This window comes from Apostichopus japonicus, chromosome 17 (genome assembly GCF_037975245.1).
Source record: "Apostichopus japonicus isolate 1M-3 chromosome 17, ASM3797524v1, whole genome shotgun sequence".
NCBI classification, from domain to species: Eukaryota; Metazoa; Echinodermata; class Holothuroidea; order Aspidochirotida; family Stichopodidae; genus Apostichopus; species Apostichopus japonicus.
Window position 1 is genome coordinate 15266013 of NC_092577.1, and position 22912 is coordinate 15288924.

The 22912-nt window shown below is 39.3% G+C and overlaps 1 protein-coding gene across 1 annotated transcript in view; it reads right to left on the minus strand.

The window, feature by feature from the left end:
• LOC139984883 (uncharacterized) overlaps positions 1-22704 on the minus strand; it is a 94955-nt gene extending 72251 nt beyond the window's left edge. Inside the window, exon 1 of the mRNA XM_071999006.1 lies at positions 22308-22704. Coding sequence (XP_071855107.1) covers positions 22308-22383 — 76 coding nt within the window. The 5' untranslated portion in view covers positions 22384-22704. The remainder of the gene's footprint in view (positions 1-22307) is intronic.
• Between the last annotated feature and the right edge of the window lie 208 nt (positions 22705-22912).

Here is a 22912-nt window from a genome sequence, read left to right on the forward strand (position 1 = left end):
CCATCCCAATGTACACAAATCAATCATCTACGTTATTAGTATTTGTGCAACCACCAGCTCAAACTTGGCATGTCTGGTCATGGTAGTAGATGATTTTGTACATGTTTTTGATCAGCAGGGCCTAAAGGAGGTATACATAGCTTGTCTGTATGACCCCACAAGAACCAATTGATATGTTACTTGGTATAGTCAGTAGATAAACCAAACTTATTTAGGTTGGTGTGCAGCATAGCATGGACAGTATCAAGTGGGTGGTAGACAATGTAACATTGTTTAAATGGTTTTTATCTATGTCTTATTTACTTCAAACTTGGTATAATTGTGTAAGTACAGTACTGTATATATAGTAGCATTTTCATGTGATGAAGAAATCCCTTTAACAGTCATTGAATGGCCATCGTTTTTTAAAGGTAAATGAGTGTTGGGTATACTCTAAGCTGTCTATTATTTCTGGTGAGTGACAATGTCCCGAAAAGGTGGGCAGCACTTTACAGTGTTTGCTTCAAAAACTTCCCAATGACTTGGTTGAATATGACTCTTTTTCTGGTTTAGTTATAATATATGATCATTCATTATTTTTCAGATTAAAACTGAAGGAAGCCAGACTTTTCGAAGAAAGAAGTAGAATGGAAACAACAGAAATCCAACCTAGCATAAACAGATCCGTTGAAAGAAATATCTTTCTGTGGTTCACAAAAAGTACTAACTGTTACCGTTACTATCACATATTTATTCAACGATTGCTAATATGGTGAAGATAGGAATCAGTACCTGAATGGTCGCACAATTACAAAAAAAAAATCTAGTGCTATTGTTAGGATGACATTGGCTGTTGCAATACTCGAGACCAAAGTTTGTACTCGTTTTAAAAACTATTTGTTTTAAAGGAAATACACAGTATCAATCATAATGGAAACATGTTAATTACATGGTGCATTATTATATGTTACCAAATATACCTAACTAATTTATAAAATATTGTACTACATTTTTAACATCCTCTAAATTAAACATACAAAATCACATGTTTCTTGCATGATGTGTCACATCATATGAAAACCTATATGAAAACCAAACTGCACGGCAAGGTTGCCCTAATATTGGTACCATCGTATACACCATCTGGACTAACTTTCCATATGTTAGGCATAGGGCTTGGCTAGTCTAATGTTACTGGCACATGCAACAGAACAACAAGGGTAAACTTTAAGATGTGGAAGTCTACAATTTGGAATTTAAATTTGTAGGACATATAGGTGCAGAACAGTTCAAAATGTTATACAAGGGGACTGAAGCAGACGTGTACCTCCACGACTTAACCCTAGCTCTCACTGCACGATTGGAAGCATGACATTAGACATGCTTAATGATGTCTAATACATACAGTGCTGTGGAAGGGACTTTTAAAGTATCAGTTGCAGATACAGTAGGACAAGACGGTGACTGTGTCTCTAAAGCACAGTAAGATGTGCTCTTTGATAATGTAAACCTTGATGGAGTCACACTCGGGTGATATATTCAAAGTTCTTCTAAATCTTACCCTTTGCCTACAAACTCCATCTAGCTACCATTTCTGAATAACTGTATTGCTCCCATTAAATGATCCTTCTGAGACATACTGCATATACAAGTTCGGTATGTACATCATTTCCAGTTTTGCTGAACCACAAGCATATTTCCCATCAGGATCCGGTTGACAAACCATACTGAAGTGTATCATTTTGTTTTTAAAATGCAAAGCTATTGTATTAATGGTGTTTATTTCAATGCACTGTGTGAATATGATTACGCATAGCCTTCATTAGTACTACGGGCAATGATTATATTATAATTCGAAACAAGTTTCATTCAGTGTTCACATTTGTCCCCTTCAGAATCCCTTTGACACAGCAAGGAGTGATTCTGGTTCCATCTGCCAAGCAGAAGCAGGTTAAAATTTATCCAAATTTGAAAAAAGATGAAAAATTGTTCATGTCCGTGGCATTAAATTGATGACCTTCCCTTCCCCTCCCTGACCAAAACACTGACATATCACCCCTGGTGTTCTGCAAGTTCTATTGAGTTATCACTAATATTAGTTATGTTGCTGTACATATAGGCTACTGTATGAAACGCAATACACTGATTTCTTATTCAGTTGATCACATCCAGTAGATCTGAAACTCCTCCTGGTTCTTGAATAAAAATTCTGGGTTCCTTGAAGAAACCAAAATCATGCTACCAATTAAAATGTATTTTTAGGTTCCTTGCTTTCAACAAATGAAACTACAGAATGCATTCAACCCCTTTTGTGACCCTCTGCCTCCTTTCAGGATAATGGATAAACTTTCCAAAGAACATTTACTATATCGCATCCAGTAGTAATACTATAGGATCAAGCATTGTAAATGATTACACTCCATCATTTATATACAGTATATACTAAACACCACCGCACGTATCGTTACAAGAACTCGGAAGTATGATCACATTACCCCTACCATGATCGAACTCCACTAGCTCCCGTTACGTGAACGAATCAACTACAAACTGCTTCTGATGTTGTTCAAATGTATGCACAATGTAGGACCAAGCTACCTCACCAACTTGTTTCAGCTCCGACCATCATCCACACGCTCACTTCGCTCTAATTCATTACTGATGTTACTCATCCCTAGAGTAACTAGAATGCAAAATTCATTGAGGTTTAGATGACTTCAATGCACTAGACTTCTGCTTGTTAGAATAACCAGAACTAGCTGTTACAATAACACTATGGCATGATAACACAGGTCAGTCTACTGTACGTGGTTATACACACCTCCATAAAAAACAATAGGGTTCTTGTACTCAATGTTATGAATCCACACACCAAGTAATAGAAAACCTTCATCTTTAATTACTTCGCACATCAAGGTTGCAGAGGAGTCAACTTACGGACAATTTAGATTGGAATATGGCCACGAAACTTCAAAAATTCAACTTGAAAGAAGCTAATACACGTCACTGGATGTCAACCTGAGGTCAAGGGTCACCCAAATGCAGATCGACTATTGGATTACAATAGCGTAACTCCCAACCTTGATGGAAATTTGGGTCTCAAGTTATTGAAAAAATACGAGTTTGTGACCCCTAATTGACCTTTGTTGACCTTGGATCACATGACTGTCATGTTTGGAAACGATCCTTTACCCCATTCACAACTAGTCCACCAACCATGTCCGATCCTGTCAATGGTAGTTTTACAAGTTTTGACCCATAATTAACATTTGGTGACCTTGTATCACACCACGGTTATTTAAGAAAACGTGCCCCTACTTCATTTACAACTTGTCCCTATATATCAGCCCTGTCAGACTTTGTGACTAGAAGTTGTTGCAAAACGTAGCATAATTTGGCAGTTTTTTGCGCATAAGCAACCTTGAATGACCTAATGGTTTTTATAAAAAATGTTCCCCTTGATGATGTGCACTCTGTCCTAAAATCCCAACCTTGATGGACATTTGGTTCTCAAGTTATTGCAAGAATACTAGTTTTTGACCCCTAATTGACCTTGTTGACCTTGGATCATATTACCGTTATGTTTGGAAACAATCCCTTACCCCATTCACAACTAGTCCCAAAATATCAACCATGTCGGACCCTGTCAGTGGTAGTTTCACAAGTTATTGAGAAAAAAACACATTTGACCCATAAATGACCTTTGACGACCTTGGATCACATCACGGTTATTTTGGAAAATGTGCCCCTACTTCATTCACAACTTGTCCATATATACCAGCCATATCAGATTTCGTGACTAGAAGTTGTTGCAAAAATTAGCATAAGTTGGCAGTTTTTTGCACATAATCAACCTTGAATGACTTGGATGACCTGATGGTTCTATCAAAAAAGTTCCTCTTGATGATGTGCACTCTGTCCTAAAATTTGTTTGGACTACAATGTACACACATAATGTTATTGCTAGAAAGGTATCAAAACCAACCTTTGACCCCTCATAACTTGAGAACTGGGTGTCCGATTGAAGCGGGAGTTGGTTTCCTTTATATAAGACAAAGAGCTGTACCATATATCAAAATATTGACAAACTTTTCTTGTTTTGCCCCATATCTCCTAAACTGAAAATATTTTTCAGGATTTGACCTTTTCACCTCGCGGTCAGATGTAGTTTGACACGCTGATTTCAAAAGGCAACATGGTCTGTGCGACCATCCTAACTGTACTTATTAAAAAACAAAAAAAATTGACCTCTGAAAACTTCGCACACGAAGGTCGCACGAAGGTCAACCATGGAACATTTTGATCGGAAGGTACCGTTGAGATCCGATTATGGCCACGAAAATTCAAATAACCAAAGAACTGATAAAGGTCACCGGAGGTCAACCTGAGTTCAAAGGTCACCTAGATGCGGGTCGACTCCTGGATTACAATAACGTAACTCCCAACCTTGACGGACATTTTGTTCTCAAGTTACGGCAAAAATATTAGTTTTTGACCCCTGATTGACCTTTGTTGAACTTGGATCACATTACCGTTATGTTTTGAAACGATCCCTTACCCCATTCACAACTACTCCCAAAATATCAACCATGTCGGACCCCGTCAATGGGAGTTATTGCTTGTTTTAATATTTTGGTTTTTGGTCTCTAACTGACCTTTGGAGACCTTCACATGCACCAAAAAATAGGGCACATCTACTAAATGTGGTACTAATATACACCAAATATTAGATTGGTCCAAGCTTCCCCACTTGAGATATCGTGTTTACAAGCGAGGCGTCACACACACGCACACATACACACACTCTCCGCCTGCATGAATGCATAGGTTACGATTATCATCGAAACCAAAAACACGAACTTACGGCTTGAGAACGTTCACATCCAGTGCACCGTGGCTGTGGAACTCACTTCCAGAACATATAAAAAATATGCAATACTGTGAATAGTTTCAAATCAGCACTCAAAACGTATCTCTTCACCAAAGCATATATGTTATAATTGCTATTATTTTGTTAAGCGGTACGGGAATTATTTCATAGTTTGTTTGGCGCTATATTATTATTACTATTATTATTACTATTACTATTATTACTTTTACTATTATTACTATTATTACTATCACTATCCTTATCATTATCATTAGTATTATTATACCGTTTCAATATTAATTTATAATGTGGTCAAGCAATGTAGCACGCTTTAGTACTACATGTTACTACAAGTTATCACTGATGTTACTTACAACTGCATCAAACTCTTGCTGTGGCCTATCACATGCAATACACTCTGATTTCTTAATCAGGATGACAAATACAGCAGATCTGAAACAATGTATCATTGTATTATTCATTGTTCTGTAAAATCAGACATTGCAAGCAAACTGTTGGTTTGGTTTTGTGATGTAATACCATAATTTGTTGATAACTATAAATGGTTATAAAAAAATCAAATATTGTATTCACTTTGTTATGCATTTAAATTTCCAAATATCTAAACTGTACAAAAGTTTCTTTATCTTTTAAATATTAAATATTTTGGAAGAAGAGTAAAATGGTTGTTTGGGTGAAAATGAGGAGGGGGTGAGAAAGGCAGGCCAGTTGAACGGTTACCTGCTTTTGCATGCTATTAATGTTTAATGAGTCAAATTATCATGTCCCTTCTGGTTCCCAGTAGTGACCTGTGTCCAGTGACAGTTCCATGGCAGTGATTTAAAATGATGGGAGGGGAGTCTGATGTTGCTATTTTGTTTTTGGTTACATTTATTTACTCCTCTCCTTTAGCCTACAGAAATGTTTTATAGGTTGCCTTATTGTAGAGAAGCACAGTAAATCACAAATGTGGTATGGGTTGATTGTTTAGGGTGTCTTGTTGTGTTGGGTACCCATAGAGCTCTGTACTTTCAATTTTAAAGTTGGCATTTCAATACAGTTTTACTGCTTGTGTTGTTCATCGTTGGATCCAGATCAGGAAATGGTTTTATTCGGGAGATGAAAAGGGAATGCATTTTTGGTTCTGCTGCCATAAGCAAGCATTGGAATCTATAGCCTACTGTGGAGCCTGTTTTTATGTATTGGTGTGGGTGTGTGTCAAGAAGCAGTCTAATTGAACCCCATCAGTGAAATAAAACATGTGATATGTAGTAATAGGTTAAAAGGTAATGTAGGTAATTTGTAAAATGAAGTTGTATGTTGCCTGCCTTTACCCCCTTCCTCGGTAGGCTATCTAAAGGGAATGGGGTAACAAGGCATGTGTCACTGATTAAATCTCTGTAACCGTAACATGGACTAACCTAAAGCTCCTCAAATATTCAATGCCAAGGACTTGTTTCCATACCATGAACCTCCATATATTTTCCATTTTATTATTTTCCATGTTCTGTTTCTCAGTTACACACCTATATATATAATTCTTTAATATCACCAGTGCTACAGTACTCAAGTCCAGACTTTTCTGCATGTGGACTCTGGTCTTGGACTCGGGATAAGATGGAATCAGACTATACTGGGATGGTTACTTGAGGGGGAAAAGGCTTCTTCATAATTATACTCAATATTCATTTGCAATGTATTGCTATATATAATATCAGCTGTTCAAGAAATGTGTGGCAGCTAATGCAGTAATGTATGTACAGATTTTTAAATTTCTATAGTCCTATACGCCAAAGGTCCATGTTTGATAAGGGGCTCTGACACATGGGAAGAAAATTAGGAGCTCCGCCTCTGCACACCGATCAGTGACTTATGATAGGACAACGTTGAACCAATTTCACAAAATAAATGTTTTGCGTTGCACCCTTGGCACAACATATATCAGTTATTAGAGCTTCCCTCCCATTACAAAAATAAATTTAGGGAAAACATGTTGTTAGCATTGTTTGGTCCCTCACAATTTCATAGTATTTTATCAAAAGTCAAAAGGTGCAGTCCAGCAGTTCTATAGCCCCCCCCCCCCCAACACACACACCCAAGTGCACAGTACTAACTGATACTGTACTAAGCATCCACTTACACAAATAAATGTACTTACTGATGCAGCAATTCCGTTAATGTAAATGGAATAAAATATTCATGTTTTGGATGGTGCCAGGGGTAGGCACATACACAGTACATCTAGTCATATACGGCGGTGGTCGGTGGAGGGTCTGACATTCCGGGGGGCGGGCAGAGTTTCCGACTTAGAATGTTAGATATTAGTTTGAAGGGCCCATTTAATTATTCCAAATTTCCAAGGGCCTTTGACAGTAGCCCTACGTTACGTTACTGGACTGGACACTTTTGCTGGGCACGACAGCAGAATATAAAAAGCGCATATCTGGATATCTAGATGGATGCCCGTTTGGTTTACTGACTGCATCTTTAATATCAATACTATGCTTACGCAGATGGATGTAAACATGTCACTGCCCCCCCCTCCCCCTCCCCCGTGTTCCGAGCCCTGAGTAGTCGCACTGGCCTAGTTAAGCCACTGAGAACGATGAATTTTGTCCATGTCCCAACATAACTAGCCTATCAGATACATTGTTTGTATACAAAACGGAAAATATCATAATATGAATTTAAAAAACGGTAATTGGCCAAAATGGGGCACAAATCCAGAAAAAAATTTATATTTGAAAATTTGATGAAACATTTTTCCCTGCGAATGAAGTTATCGTAACAAAAGGTATCGTAACAAAAGGTACGATTTTCATAGGAAACAAACAAGCAAAATATCTTTACATACGTTTTCATGGTACATGTAGACCTGTTTTAACATTAACTATATTCTCTCGAGGGGGGGCGGGGATTAAGAGATCAATAAATGTACTGTCACCACTGCTACAAAGGGGATATTGCCGTTCTTTCATTGTTGCACACTAAGTCAAGGGTCGGATTAAGCATGAAACCTGGCACCTTCAGGGCCCTACATTTGGCCGGTTTGAAGAAACTGATCATTATTCTACTGTTATTAACGACGTGTGGCCCACTGATTAAAAACTATTCCCGGAAAAGAGAGCCACCCAAAACTGCGGTCCACAATGGAGTCGGGGTCGTAAACAATCCAGGACCAGCTACTACCTCTACGTTGCCGTTTCTGATCATTCTCTTATCAGAGACGAACTCAGTTTATGCACCCCCTTCCAACCCCCCCCCCCCCCCCCCTCCCCCAGGCCGCGCTCCCTTAGACACACCATAAACGGTTTCCATGGGCCAGTAGCCTTCACACTCTAGGGCACCACTCTTTAAACAGCAGTACCAATATCAAACATCGACATATAGATCATAACGTCACAAAATGGACAACAAAGGCGCCATTCGGTCCATCAGCCGATTCTCGTATTCGAGCAATAACTACTTTGTCAACTGACCAAGAAGCTTCTGACAAGAAGCTACAACATTCGACCCTCAGCGGGTACGATGGAAAATAATGTCCTCATTGACAAATTCGTACTATTTTCCTTCGATTTAAGTGCTTGCACGTTTCTAGATTTTGTGCAACTAAACTCAACCCTGTATTACCCTGTTTCACTTATATTGGTATTTTAAATCACATGTGTAACAAAGCGACAATTCGTAGCTTCGACAACACACAGGATAAAGCTAGATGCCATCATCTGCATACTTGCATAGTTGCATTGTTTACATTAAAAAATATCTTTACTTAATAACGTAGATACTAAGTAGATTTCCAATAAAAAAAAATTGCATATTTGAAATAGTGGCCAAAAAAGTAATCTTAGGGACATCGCTTTTGGAACTCATTGGATCTTTGACTGAATGTGGGACCAAACCTTGGGACCCATTGTTTGTTTGTTTTGTGTTTGTTTGTTTTTCTGGGGGAGGGGGTAACAGAGGGTATACATTTTTCTTCTAACTTCGTAATAATAAAAACAAACCTTCTGAGGTCAAAGGTCATGCACATTGGAGTAAGAGATTTATTTTATCAGTTGAATAGAATGTTGTTTAATATATGAGAGGGTTACCAGTTGTTTTTCATGATCATGCAGTTCTTTGAAAAACATAACATCACTTCATTCAAATGCAAAAGGGACCTACTTTCATCCCCCATAAAACCTTGTGAGTTGGGGCTAGAACAAACAGTGCATATACTTTCAAAGAGAACACAGCAGGAAAAAATATCTACATCAGTTTCTTTTCATCATGCAGGTCACTTTGGACATACATCAAAAGAGTAATTGCTATTTATTTTAACAAGGGGTCCTGTACCAAAACCTCACCCCCCCCCCCCTCCATTTGAATGAACACATGTTTATAACGTTAATAGATAATGAATTGCCCCTGTAATGTTTAGGTCGGTGGAGCCTCTTTAATAGTCATTTTTTTCAGTGAAAACATTTTATGAGAAAGCGCTTTTGCCCTGTATAGTCACGCATGCGCCCAAGTTTTAATTATTAAAATGCTATACCAGGTGCGTATCCAGGGGGGGCGTTGGGGGCGCGCGCCCCCCGGGTAAGAAAAAGAGGGGAGAAAAGAAAAGGGAAGAAAAAAGGAAAAAAGAGGGGAAAAAGAGGAGGAGGAGAGGAAGGAAGGGAAAAGAAAAAGAAGAAAGAGAGAAAAAGGAGAAAAGGAGGGAGTAAAAGAAAAACGCGAAGAGAAAGAGGAACAGTGACATCATTACAGCGCTGAAGGGTAGCCAGTGACGGATCAATGATTTCGTAAAAATGTGACTCACCCTACCCCTTACACCGACAACTCCATTTTCCTCTCTCACTAATGATCTATATATATACTATATATGGTCTATCATAACGCATTTTTTTAAATGATATCGCTAAGTAATTTCAAAATAGACAGTGCTTAGATGCAACTTACAAGGCCTGGGAAGTGTCATTTCCAGCGATCTGGAAGACATTTTCGGCCAAAATTTGCTTGTACGCTTCGCGCTAACAAATGGTCCTGGGTAGTGCCATTTCCAGCGATCTGGGAGGCATTTTCGGCCAAAATTTTTTGAACGCTTCGCGCCAACCTATGGTGGCTCTACGCTTAGATAGTTTGCCTACAGGCTTCGCCCCTCCCTTGGCAAATTCCTCGCTACGCGCCTGTTCGAATTTGTAACGCAAACAGCAGATATCACATCATATCAGTGAGCATGAAAATGGCGTTCCAGGATGAAAAGCCTCAAAACTGTCCGACTTGCCTGAAAAAATAACCAAAAATTTTCGCGCGCGAAGCGCGCGTTCAACGTGTTCATGTCAATATCATATAAGCAAGCATCGGTTATTACATCGCATGCCATCATGTACCGTACGGTCCGTTCAAATTGCGCAGTATACCGCGGGATGCTAATGTAAACAACGACATATCTCATGTAGATGTATAAAAAGCATGGAGGCAGTGTTCGATTTTTCCGGTATCGCATCGCAAAATGCGATCCAAAACGACAAACTTGCGAGACGTTTCCAAATCAGCATCGCACATTGTGCCGATTTGTGCGATACAAATTCCTAGTCAGATTTGGGAGCAAACACTCAAACCTTAACTTACGAACTGTCGATCACAATGTAGAAGTTATAATTTATTGAGTTTATACTCAATGTACAACTTATTCACTTGACCGTATAGAGAAAAAAAACCTGAAAAAATATTATCCTACCATAGTTAAGTGTAAAGCAAATAGCCTAACCACCTCGGCGGTTACGGATCTCACGTAACTAAACTCCCTGGCAACGTGCCAAAAAAATGTTAACAAACAGGTGTTACACAGGGGATGAGCTCACAGTTGTTGGGAAGGTACCTGGGCAAATTCACAGCACATGTACCGTGGTACAGTAGTTGGGTATAGGGTTAAACACTTCAGTTGTAAAAATGTACGCATAGTGCACGCTATTCATTGTTAGGCAGTCTAGAAACGGGGCTTTGCTGAACGTTGTTTGTTTCATAATATCGGAAGTTTTGTAAGTTGCACTTTTTAAAGATTGAAAGACAGATTAAATCTCTTTTCATTTTATACGATAATATAGCTACTTTAACTTGTCATTTTAAAATTTTCATCAGTTTCGTGACAATTTAAATAAAAAAGTTGTCAGTAGTTTGCATCCTCAACTGTGAATTTTTTCATCGCCAGACATCGCAAAAAATGACAATTTTCGGGGGCTTTCGCCCCCAGGATCCCCAAGAGGGGTTCTACCCCATAACCCCACCATAGCCCTAAGACGGGCCCCTGGACACCACGCCTTTATGCTCGCACGTTACGCGTGCTAGGCAGGCGAACACCGGCGGGAAATCGACAGTGTGTTCGCGGGAAATTGAACAAGGTTTTCCAACACTGCTGAACTGTGCAGTTACTGTATGCACCATGTTCAAGGTTTTCACGGAGGCCTTTGAGGAAATGAATGGTTAGTACAGTGTATATATACTGCACTAATGCTGTTTGTAGGCCAAGGTTCACGAAGGTCATTGGTTATATTCGCGCGCCGTAGACGTGTTTTAGATGTTACGGAGAGTCAGGTTTCCATGGATATTAATCGAAAATGAATCTGAGTTTAACTGACGCTAAAGAAATGGACCGTCTTGGGCAGATTAACAAATCATTGCAAGTATAAATAAGTACAGGCAGGGGCGTAGCGAGCGGGGGTGTGGGGGCGGTGTCACACCCCCCCCCCAATAATTTGGTCGCTGTCGGCAAATTTTGGGTCTGTCGGCAAAAGGAGAAAAGGTGAAGAGAGCGGAAGGGGAAGAAAGATGGAAAGCTGAATAGAGAAAAGGAGAACGGGAGCTTCTTCCGTGCCAAATTTAACTTAAAATATGCACCAGATTGCATCTAAGGACGTTTCAAAACTAAAAATTTTCCAAAGGGGAGGGGTAGACCCCCTACCCTTAGACCCCTCCCCCATTTCAGTCACCACTTCCAGATCCGTCGGCAAATCAAATTTGACTTAAAATATGCACCAGATTGCATCTAAGGACGTTTCAAAACTAAAAATTTTCCAAAGGGGAAGGGTAGACCCCCTACCCTTAGACCCCTCCCCTATTTCAGTCACCAATTCCAGATCCGTCGGCAAATCAAATTTGACTTAAAATATACACCAGATTGCATCTAAGGACGTTTCAAAACTAAAAATTTTCCAAAGGGGAGGGGTAGACCCCCTACCCTTAGACCCCTCCCCCATTTCAGTCACCACTTCCAGATCCGTCGGCAAATCAAATTTGACTTAAAATATGCACCAGGTTGCATCTAAGGACGTTTCAAAACTAAAAATTTTCCAAAGGGGAAGGGTAGACCCCCTACCCTTAGACCCCTCCCCCATTTCAGTCACCACTTCCAGATCCGTTGGCAAATCAAATTCTCCACACCCCCCAACAAAAAAACCTTCGCTACGCCCCTGAGTACAGGTAGCTCTGCTGTTAAAAAGAAAAGTTCAATATCGGTTTGCTGTTATCGGCAATTAGGCACAATTTTACCGATACCGATATGCTGCCGATATTGCAAATATCGGCCGATACTGATATTGAAAACGATTATCGTAGCAACACTAGTATAAATATAATAATAAACAAACATTTTCTAGTTAATACATTGATCGCCAACATTTGGTCCGTTTTGTGGTAATTTCAAAACTGCTATTCAATATTGGGGAACTGCTATGCAACAAAGGTATTGTATAGCAATTGTCGAAATTTGTTGCTATGCAATTTTTTGGCCATAAGTCGAACACTGCATGGAGGTCCAATTATGTCAAAATTCTCTTTTACATTAGTAATGGCGAATTAGGGGCTGCACCCCCGCCGCGCAGTGGGGGAGCGTCCATACGGTCAGGGGCGGATGCCCCCCCCCCCCCCGACGGACTCAAATGGACTGCTGGAGCCCTTTTTCAGCTCTTTACCACTTTTTACTTATTCTAGATTATTGACTTTTTTATTGCGCTCTCATCTACTTATTGACATTTGTCACATTTTGTTGGTGTAATTTGGCGATGACACCTTATTCTTCGTTTATCTGCAAATTAGCCAGGCCCGGAAAGGGTCATTTCCGGCGATCTAGGGAGTATCTTTACTCAAAAATTTTCTGTACGCTACGCGCCAACCAGTGGTGGCGCTCCGCTTAGATAGTGTCGAAAGCGTCCCTACAGACCATTCTCGCCCCTCCTGACCAATACCCCTAGCTCCGCCACTGCCGCCGCGCCTCCTACGCCTATGTGTGTAGTGTTCGGTTTCGGATATATCTGCTATTTTTTCATTTCCTTCAACCAAGTTTTACAATAGCCGTTATAAGAGGTTTTAATATTTGTACACCAATTAATTAACTGTGTCTGAATTTTTGAAAATTTCGGACCAACATTCTGCATCACACTTCCCTCTACTCGTGCAATTTTGAACGGTCTGTTAGAGGTTGAAGGAAGTTTTTCTATATTGGTTGTCCATAGATGAAATTTTGTACAACATTATGGGTATGTTTTGAAGTGAGTTTATTCACGAGAAATGTGAAGTTTCAAATTCTGAACAAATATGGGGCTTAAAACCTTGAAAAGTGGGGCTGACGGGTATTGAGGGCCGCGACGTAGAATCACCTACAAAAGCAAAGACCCACAGGATATGCGATCAGGTCGAACATGATGTGTGCCGGGTTGACAATCTTCAAAAAGGTTATGGATGGAAAAAAAACTTTTAGGAAATACTTGGTTCTCAGGCAAAAAGTGTACATCTGGTTGGTCATTTCAAGCCCGAGAAGTGCCGTTTCCGGTGATCTGGGGGGTATCAAAATAAAGAAATTTTCTTGTACGCTGCGCGCCAACCGATGGTGGCGCTCCGCTTAGATAGTAATTCGCGCCCCCCGGGTTAGAAAATCCTGGATACGCGCCTGTAAACTAGTATTCTATATCCTCTTTAAAAATTGTGTTCTTCAAATCTTGTTAAATGGGTATGAGAGGAGTATTTTCATGATCTGAAAACTCGAAGCATTCCAAATATTATTTTCAGATTATATTGAGAAAGAACTTGCGGCCATTTCGGTTCTGGTAACAACTTGAAGTTCAAGTTCAAGCCTAAGTTCTGGGAACAGTAAAAGTAGGACATGATTTTTCTTAGTAAAATAGACTCCAAGCTACAGTAAGATATATTGTTGGCATAAGGAAACTTGGTTTTTTCTAAATGGTCACATTAGGGCAGTGGTTTTCAACCTTGGGCTCGCGGGCCCATTTGGGCCCGCGAAGCCGATTTTGTGGGCTCGCGAGCATTGCCCCAGTAATGATTAAAAATTGTGGCATTTTGGGGGGCTGGTGGCGAAGGCACATGATGATGTTTCTTAGGAAGCCTCTTCGATGAAACCTTGTACAACGGGTAAAATTTACTCAACCCTAACCCTATAAGACTAGTATAAGAGAATTCGGTGACTCCCACCAACCACTGCACACTACGTATTACGTATTTACCAAGGTTATGATGTGTGGAAGCCTTGCTCAATCGAACCCAGCTCTTCCCAGTGCACGCAGCAAGTATTCTATCAGTTCTCCCGTTCTATTGTCAATACACAAAGTATTATTACGTTCTCTTTATTTGTTAATTTGTTTTCAATAAATAGAAATTACCTCACCGATTCGAAATATATCTCCTTTAATACTACTGGGCCTCATATGCACACGTCAAACGGTTTTGCTGCTTTTTTATTGCATTGCTCATCTCCATTTTTCTGCATTATTCTGATAGTGATTACGGTCACACATTTCTTATGAAACCAGTGTACCATTGAGGGTTGCAAGAAATCTTTGAGATAGGCTCTAATTGGGCAGTACCTGTCATCTGATCACGGAGGAACATACATAGCTCTGATTGAGTCCCCGGGTCACTTGTGTCAAGAATACACTAATAAACGTTGTGAAATTGATTTTATGAAGTTGATAACTTTGCAGGGTAGGGTATGGGCTCGCGAGGACGGCTCGGAAGACGAATTGGGCTCGTGATCGAAAAAAGGTTGAAAACCAAGGCATTAGGGGGTGACCTACTGTCTTCGATGTTACTTTTAAAATTTAATGAAAAATTCAATTAAATTTAAAAACATCATCCTAGACTACAACTGCAGTGGTTTTGGAGTCTGTGCCACCGTCATTGTATGTTTAAGATGGGTTTAAATGTGAAATTTTGGCATTTTGCATAAGACTATGCTATTTGTTTTTAAATGGTCGTTAAGACATATCTGAGTCGCCTTCATTTCTCGTATGTCTTAGGTAGTAACTTCAATTTAATGTCATGATTAAGGATACGCTAAAATATCATCACTGAAATTTACACGAAAGTAGCTTGCGTGAACATTACGTGGTTTCACATTATATATGATCATATTTGCATAAATTGCCTAAATTTGAAAAACCAATTGGGTAGAGGGGAAAATTGATAAAAGATTTTTCTCTAAAAGTACAGATGTTATAATATTACAATAAGCATTGTTTTATTAAAAACATTCCACAGCTGCCTCGTCACTTTTAGATACATTAAATGTACAAATTCAATACTGATTATCACCATTTCTGGGTAATGACTGGCATATGTTTAGTGTTCCCGGGGTGGAGGGGGATACTACTAAAGGCGTCACAGCTTATACTTCCATAGGTAAACATTTCTATACTTGGACAATGCAATACGAATTTGCTTCTCAAGTCAACTGATGACCGATGATACACATACATTGGACTCTATGTAAACAGTGAAAAGGGGAACTCGTCAGTGACAAATGGTGCTTGCCTAACATGTGCATTACGAGAAAGATTTAAGACAGGTCCCTTATATAGGACAACAGTGATACTCTTATTCTTAGGAAGCACGTCCAACGTCATATATTATGTCTACTAAGTAAACTAAGGTACATCCTTAATGAAATATAGTATACTTACATCGAAGCTGTCCCATATAGAAAAGGATATAGATAAAGTACGTGTAAGTGGTTTTAATTCCAACCGCACGAGGCGATGGATATCCATGGTATAATATGACCATTTGGAGTCCACTACGATATCCAAGAGACTGGTCAAATATTCAAGTGACATCAACAATAAAGCAAAATGAATCCAGATTGTTGAAGAGTTTCCCTAATACAACGATTGTTAGGTATGGAAAGCTAGTGGTACATAGCTGGGTTTTTATTCTAATAACAGCGCACACAGTTGATAAGCATCTCCATTCGTGCATAACTCCTACTTTGTTTAGTGAAATCTATTTTTGTGCTTATTTTGCGTAAAAGAATCTTTTTTGTGCATTTAGCATATTTTGGGATAGAAATATCCATAAAAGAGTTTTATAATTTATGACGTGATAGTACTTTGACATTATAATACTTTGTTGCTTATTACTAAGCATATTATATGGTGCTTCAAATCACGTTCGTGATACCCCAAGTTTTAGTGCCGTTCTTGGCTTATAGGTATTCAATATAGAATTTGGGCTATGAGGTGATAAATACATGGTAGGTTTAAGTTCGTTGCAAAAGCAGGATATAGTGTTGAAATTGCTAGCATATTCGGTAACTTATTCAGTTGGTAATAAGTATACTGGTCCTTGGAAAAAGGTGACAAAAATTAAAAATATACGGAGTGAGACTTGCAAGAAATATAGACAATACACTAAACGATGTAAAAAAAATCAGTGCAGGATTTAAACGTATTTTAATATCGAAGAGTCTACCCAGATAATACAAAACCGTTGGGCCAATGTTGGTCAATTTGATTGCCGAAATGTTAGTAAATTGTTGTTGTAGGCCGGGTGCTCATCGGCAAAAGTTGGACTTACAATCAATTATAATGCTGGGATTATAACTTTGTTGTTGTTGTTGGAATCAATATATTGAACAATCCATAAAAGAGCATTGGGCCAACGTTGTCAAATATAATTGCGACAACATATGGCCAACAGTTTGTTGTGTGTTGGGTTCTCATTGGTAAATCAAGTTAGGTCATTAGTAAATTCTAATGTTGGACCAAAGTTTAGCTAAATATGAAGTATCTATCTCAACGTTGGGCAGAATATGGCAAAGTGGTTTGCTAGTCAGTTGGACCAAAGTTGGCTGAAGTATGGTTGATCGTGATCATGATTTTATGTTTCAACAGGAAAACAAAAGTTATGGTGCTTTGACATTTAAGGAAAACAAATTTCATTAAAGAAAATTTCTCTGAACCTGTTATTTTTTCCAAAACACAACTGAAACAAATAACACAGCTGTGTAGTCATTAGTGTGTTAAAAGTTTCAAGTAATTCAGTAAAGTAATGTCTAAAGTTAGGCCTTGGCCTATATATCAATACATACCTCTTGGCGCTAAGTTCAGAGCGGTAGGCCATGCTACCTTATTTCAATACACTGTAGCACATGCTAGTAGTGTAACGAAAAGCAATGGGACCAAGTGTCAAATCGATTACGTATGATAAATAGGAATAAGTGAATGTAAGGTTACGTCCATCAGAATTACCTTACATAGTGGAGATATATCGGCATACAGTTTTCCAAACTGTCGGTTTATTTGCACCCCTGTTCGCCGCCTGTGTCGATGCTAGCGATGTAAATATTTGATTTGTGTATTGCGTTTGTCGTATAAGGTTTGAATAAGGATCTTCAGCGTTTATGCAAAGGGCGATGGCATATCGATTCTAACAGAGCTCTTTGCCCTAATGCGCGTGGTATATATTGCTTACATATTTTGTAAAGCGCCGTAACGTATATCTATCTATGTGCTAGTTGTGAAAATGTAAACAAAGTTAACATCACAAAACAAGAGTAACATCACTTGCACTACCTCTGATGTCCTTTACCTTATTTCTTGCAGATTATGTAGTATTCAATATGTTAGTGAGACCAAGACTTCTCTGAAGAAACCATTCTATCGCCACAGATCCACAGTCAACACTTTCAGGACTGAAACTCCCCAAGGGCGACATTTGAACCTTCCTAACCACACTATTTCTGATATGATCTTTCAAGGCATTACATTATTGGGTAGCCGCCCGATACAGAGCAGAGCAGGAAACGTTGGTGGATCCAACGCCTTCTCACTCTTCGGCCACATCGCCGCCAACATCCAAAAAGGAAATTACTAAACCTTCCCCTCCCATTTTCTTTCCCCTCCTCCGCCTGGCCTCTCTCATCTTTGCTATCTATATTGACAGGTTTTTCCTTCCTTTTACACCACTCAGAGTTTATCTCCACAACGCTCATCTCTTTTGTTAATCATACCTCCTATTCGTTGTTCGTTAGTCATAATCATTGCTCATTTGTCCAATTTAACTGTCTGGCTATCTGTGTCTTTTAACGTATTCTTAGTTTGTTTCGTTTTGTTTCAATTAGCCCTGAAGAAGATCTTGTTTAGCATCGAAATGTCAGGTACTCAAACTTGCAGCAATTTGCAGGGAAAGGTAAGTTCTTGCTATTAAACTCAGTTTCCACTAATTCCAAAATGACTAAAATGCCATATAGCGCTACTTATGCGAAGCTGATAATTTGAAATGTTAATACACGATGCCCGTTAAAGAAGGGGGGGGGGGTTAAAGGATGACTTTAAGAAATAAATACTTTGAATATGCAAAGTTTAAAAATTTGCAGTAATTTCAAAAAAATAGTAATAATTTTGTTTTTATTTTAAATTTAAAAATTCAATTTTAGATTCTAAAAAGTAAGACAAAGCTTGCAGTAATTACTGTGCCACCTGTAACACATGTTACCGTGTTACGAACACAGCGCAGTAGTTACTGATGCACAGTTGTGGAACATGAACAGTAGTTACTGTACTAGCTATGAGTATCGGGTGGTATTGAGAATAGTGCAAATTGCTAGCTCTGAAGTATTATTGTTCTGTAACAGTTATACTTCATAACCGTGGTGTATTTATCCGATATCATATTCTCATGTTATTTACATTAAATTCATTAACAATGCGTAAGGCTAATATTAACGGTAGTAATCAGTAATAAAGCACTAGTGCAGTATACATGATAGTCAGGGGCGTATCTAGGATTTTCTAACCCGGGGGGCGCGAATGACTATCTAAGCGGAGCGCCACCATCGGTTGGCGCGCAGCGTACAAGAAAATTTCTGGTTTTGACACCCCCCCAGATCACCTGAAATGGCACATATCGGGCTTGAAAATGACCAACTAGATGTTCACCTTGGCCTGAGTAAACCAAGAATTTTCCCAATATTATTTTCCCCATCCATGACCTTTTTTGAAGATTGTAACCAGTCACACATCATGTTCGACCTCATCGCATCTCCTGTGGATCATTGCTTTTTTTAGGTGATTCTACGTCGCGGCCCACAATACCCCTCTGCCCTACTTTTCAAGGTTTTAAGCCCATTATTCGTTCAGAATTTGAAAATTCACACTTCTCGTGAAATAAATTCACTTCAAAACATACCAATAATGTTGCACAAACTTTCATCTATGGACAGCCAATACAGAAAAACCTCCTTCAACCCCTACAGACCGGTCAAAATTGCACGAGAAGAGGGAAGAATGTGTTAGGAATGTTGGTCAGGGAAATTTCGAAAAATCAGAGACAGTTAATTCTTGGGTGCATGGGCACATATCAGTCTTGGATAATGGTGGGGATGCGTGTCTGTTCTGTGATACTATCTAAGCGGAGCGCGACCATGGGTTCGCGCGTAGCGTACAAGAAAATTTTGGCAAATATACTTCCCTGATCACAGGAAATAACACTTCCCAGACCCAATGATGCTCCCAAACCTCCTTAAGTTTTAGATCTCATGGCTTAGAAATTTAGTTTGGGGAAATGCATGGGCATCTGCAGAAAAAAATCAGGGGACAAATAATCCAAGTAGACTTTTGTATACGATGGGTCTGGTTTCGTAGCTCATCGGGAAGCGATAAGAGGGGTGGGCGTAGGGTTGTGGGGCGCGCGTTTTCATGCAGGTGGGAACAATCTCAAGAAGTGATGTGTGCGCCCCCCCCCCCCCCCCCCCCGGCAATGATACACCTTCGGATCCGCTAAATGATATTCATAGGAAATGTGCTCAATTCTCAAATCGCATGCGAAATTTTTTTTTTTTATTTTTAGATTCATTGTATGAGTTACGGTTCTAGGGGTGGGGTAACAATTAGCATTCAGTTCGCGTTGTATAACATTTTATCTCTGGATGACAGTGTTGCATCGAAGGACATATGTCTAGTGCAGTTCGCATATAGATCCTGGGCTAATACCGAAATGCGTCATGTTCCCCGACGACTCGGTCGAGTTCAAGACCAGCCACAGTTGCTTTCATAGCACACTTTTATAAGTTCTCTTCTGTTCCCTCCTTTTTCTCTTTCTTCTTTTTCTTTTCCCTTCCTTCCTCTTCTTTCTTCTCTTTTTTCCCCTCTTTTCCCTTTTTTCTTCTTTCTTTTTTTTTCTCTCCTCTTTCTCTTACCCGGGGGCGCGCGCCCCCAACACCCCCACCCCTGGATACGCGCCTGATAGTTTCTGTCGTTTCATAATTTCATGTAAATCCTTTTATCTCCCTCTTGATACTGTAAAGAGCATTCATATATCTCGAAGATGCTGCGTTTGAAGCCGCGTTTGAAGCCGTGTCATTGCATTGCGCCTTTTTTTTTGGGGGGGGGGTTCTTTTTGAGTTATCGCTGTTCATGAAAATGTTAGGTTACTGTAAAATTGGTTTCGCTGATTAGATTTAATTAGAGGGGTTTTTTAAAAAGATACTTTATGCCACTGCACATGTTTGGGAATTGTTGCTCGGTAGCCATCTTTGCCCGTGCAGCCAGTTTAGTCCTGCTGTTCCCTGTTAGGCATAGTTAAGCCTGAATAATAGTTCAGGTGGTGTTTTATTAAATTCTCTGAGGGATCGTATGAGGTGATTACTTGACCGCTTTTCAGTGTAGAGAACCTGTTAAAGTCTGACTGGACGTGGATTTTGACAGTTGCAGGAACTTCGCCGTAGCCAATGATGTCCGTGAACTGATCAGTTATGCGCAAGAACAATTACTATAACATAGCTGGGGATAAGTGCATGAAATGGGGGGAGTATTAAACTAGAGGGGGTTTACCTCACGACTGTGGGGTAGCATCCATTTGCTATTACTTTAATCTTTAAAGTGTGCCCAACACCATATTCAACCAGGTGGATTCCCATCTTCTGTCTCAGTATTTGAGTACCATTGCCGTATTATATTCAGTACGTGTTGGGACAACAACAAAAACACTTGCGTCTTCATTTCCTCTGCGTTAGGGGCCTTTACTCACCAATAGAGGGCGGACGAAAAACCTGGTTACTATAGTACAAGAATACAAAGTGGAAATGATATATGTTGCAAACAATTTTATTAAGGTAGAGAGGGCATGCTTTGGACAATTGACTACCTTCTAGATCTACTGTCGATTTATTAGGTTATTCTTTTAGATTAATTAAATTAGATGGTAACGGGCAAGGTCGGATCCATCAATTGCTGTAAGAGGGGGTGAAGGGGGTCCAGGGGGCGGATCCCCTGGAGGATCTTGCAATTTGAGACAATTTGAACTCAGAAAATTTGTGTAAAGTGCCACAACAGTCGAGATGAAATGAGCCGCGAACGCTTTTAAACTGTTTAGAAAAATAGTTTTTTTGGCAAGAATGTCATGATTTCGAATTTGAAAACTGGTATATTCGCTGAAAATACTCCTTAACCATAAATCAATATCCATTTCTTTTCGAATCATCCTGTAACGAAGTCAAATTCACGGCAAATATATACGCACAAAAATACAGGTTACGAATACAGAAAATAGACAAGAAAATACGAGTGACCTAGCTGCTGCGGCTGGTTCTTCATGTAATTAGAGAGCCCGGTTTAACGTCATTTAGGCTAACTGGTACAGCTATCAGTGCTGAAGTTTAACGATCATCCGAAACGACAAAAAATCACGTCGGATAACCTAAAACACTGCTTAGGTTTTCCTACAGACGACTAGAATTTGCCGTAAGTGTTCAATTCTTTGAACAAAACTCGGAAAATCTCTATTCTTTAAAATCAAAATCTCCCCAAAAAAGTGATATTATCTTGTTGATATCGTCCCCATTCATATTAAAAACAGCGTAAGAAATAAATCACATCTTGGTACGTTCCGTAATGAGGTGAAATCCTACACTTTAGCGGCCTTGCAGACAGTTACCATGTGTTTTTACTTAGTAAAGACAGAATGTGGATAATGTACATATGTACTAATGGTTACGATAAGTATAGTTTACTTCGTACACTACAAAACCTGGCGGCCACAACCACGCTTGCATTATATCTCACGGCCGCACATACATATGACAAACTAGCTGGAGTACAACGTGTATGCAGTGCTTTATTGTGCATGTGGGCATACCGCATTTTCGTTTATGTTGCTGCAATGTACATTCTGTACACCAAGGGCTTACCCTCTGTTTCTGGAAATGATCGGAAACGATTACAGAAATCATTTTTAACTACCAGAGAATTCCCGCAACCCAACATAATGAATCATGAATAGTGTCATACACATAAAATGTCTATAATTCTGCACTCATTATTGTTACCAAGATTTAAAAGTTAAAACGTCTTAAGAATGTTTGCGTCCGCTCAGAATGGGATACGGGATAATGAGCTGGCCTGGTTCTCTAATGATTTGTCAAATAGAGAACAAACTACTAGTATTGATGGGGTCAAATCTGATGCAAGACCTGTTATAATTGGTGTACCCTAGTGATCCATATAAGGTCCACAATTTATTTATCATTTTATTAATGACCTTCCTACTGTAGTTTCGAATTGTAAGGGTTTTCTTGCCGATGATACTGCCATCATGTATAGTTAAATATACGGATTAGATATTAAAAGGGTCGTAAATTTGGACCTGGAAGCTGTTTCTGAATTAGATGAACACTAATAAGCTGACACATAATGCTTCTAAAACCAAGGTTATGACATTTGGCTCTTAAGAGCCAAATGTCATAACCTTGGTTTTATTCTCAGATGATAAAAAATGTTATTCCCCTCAATGTAA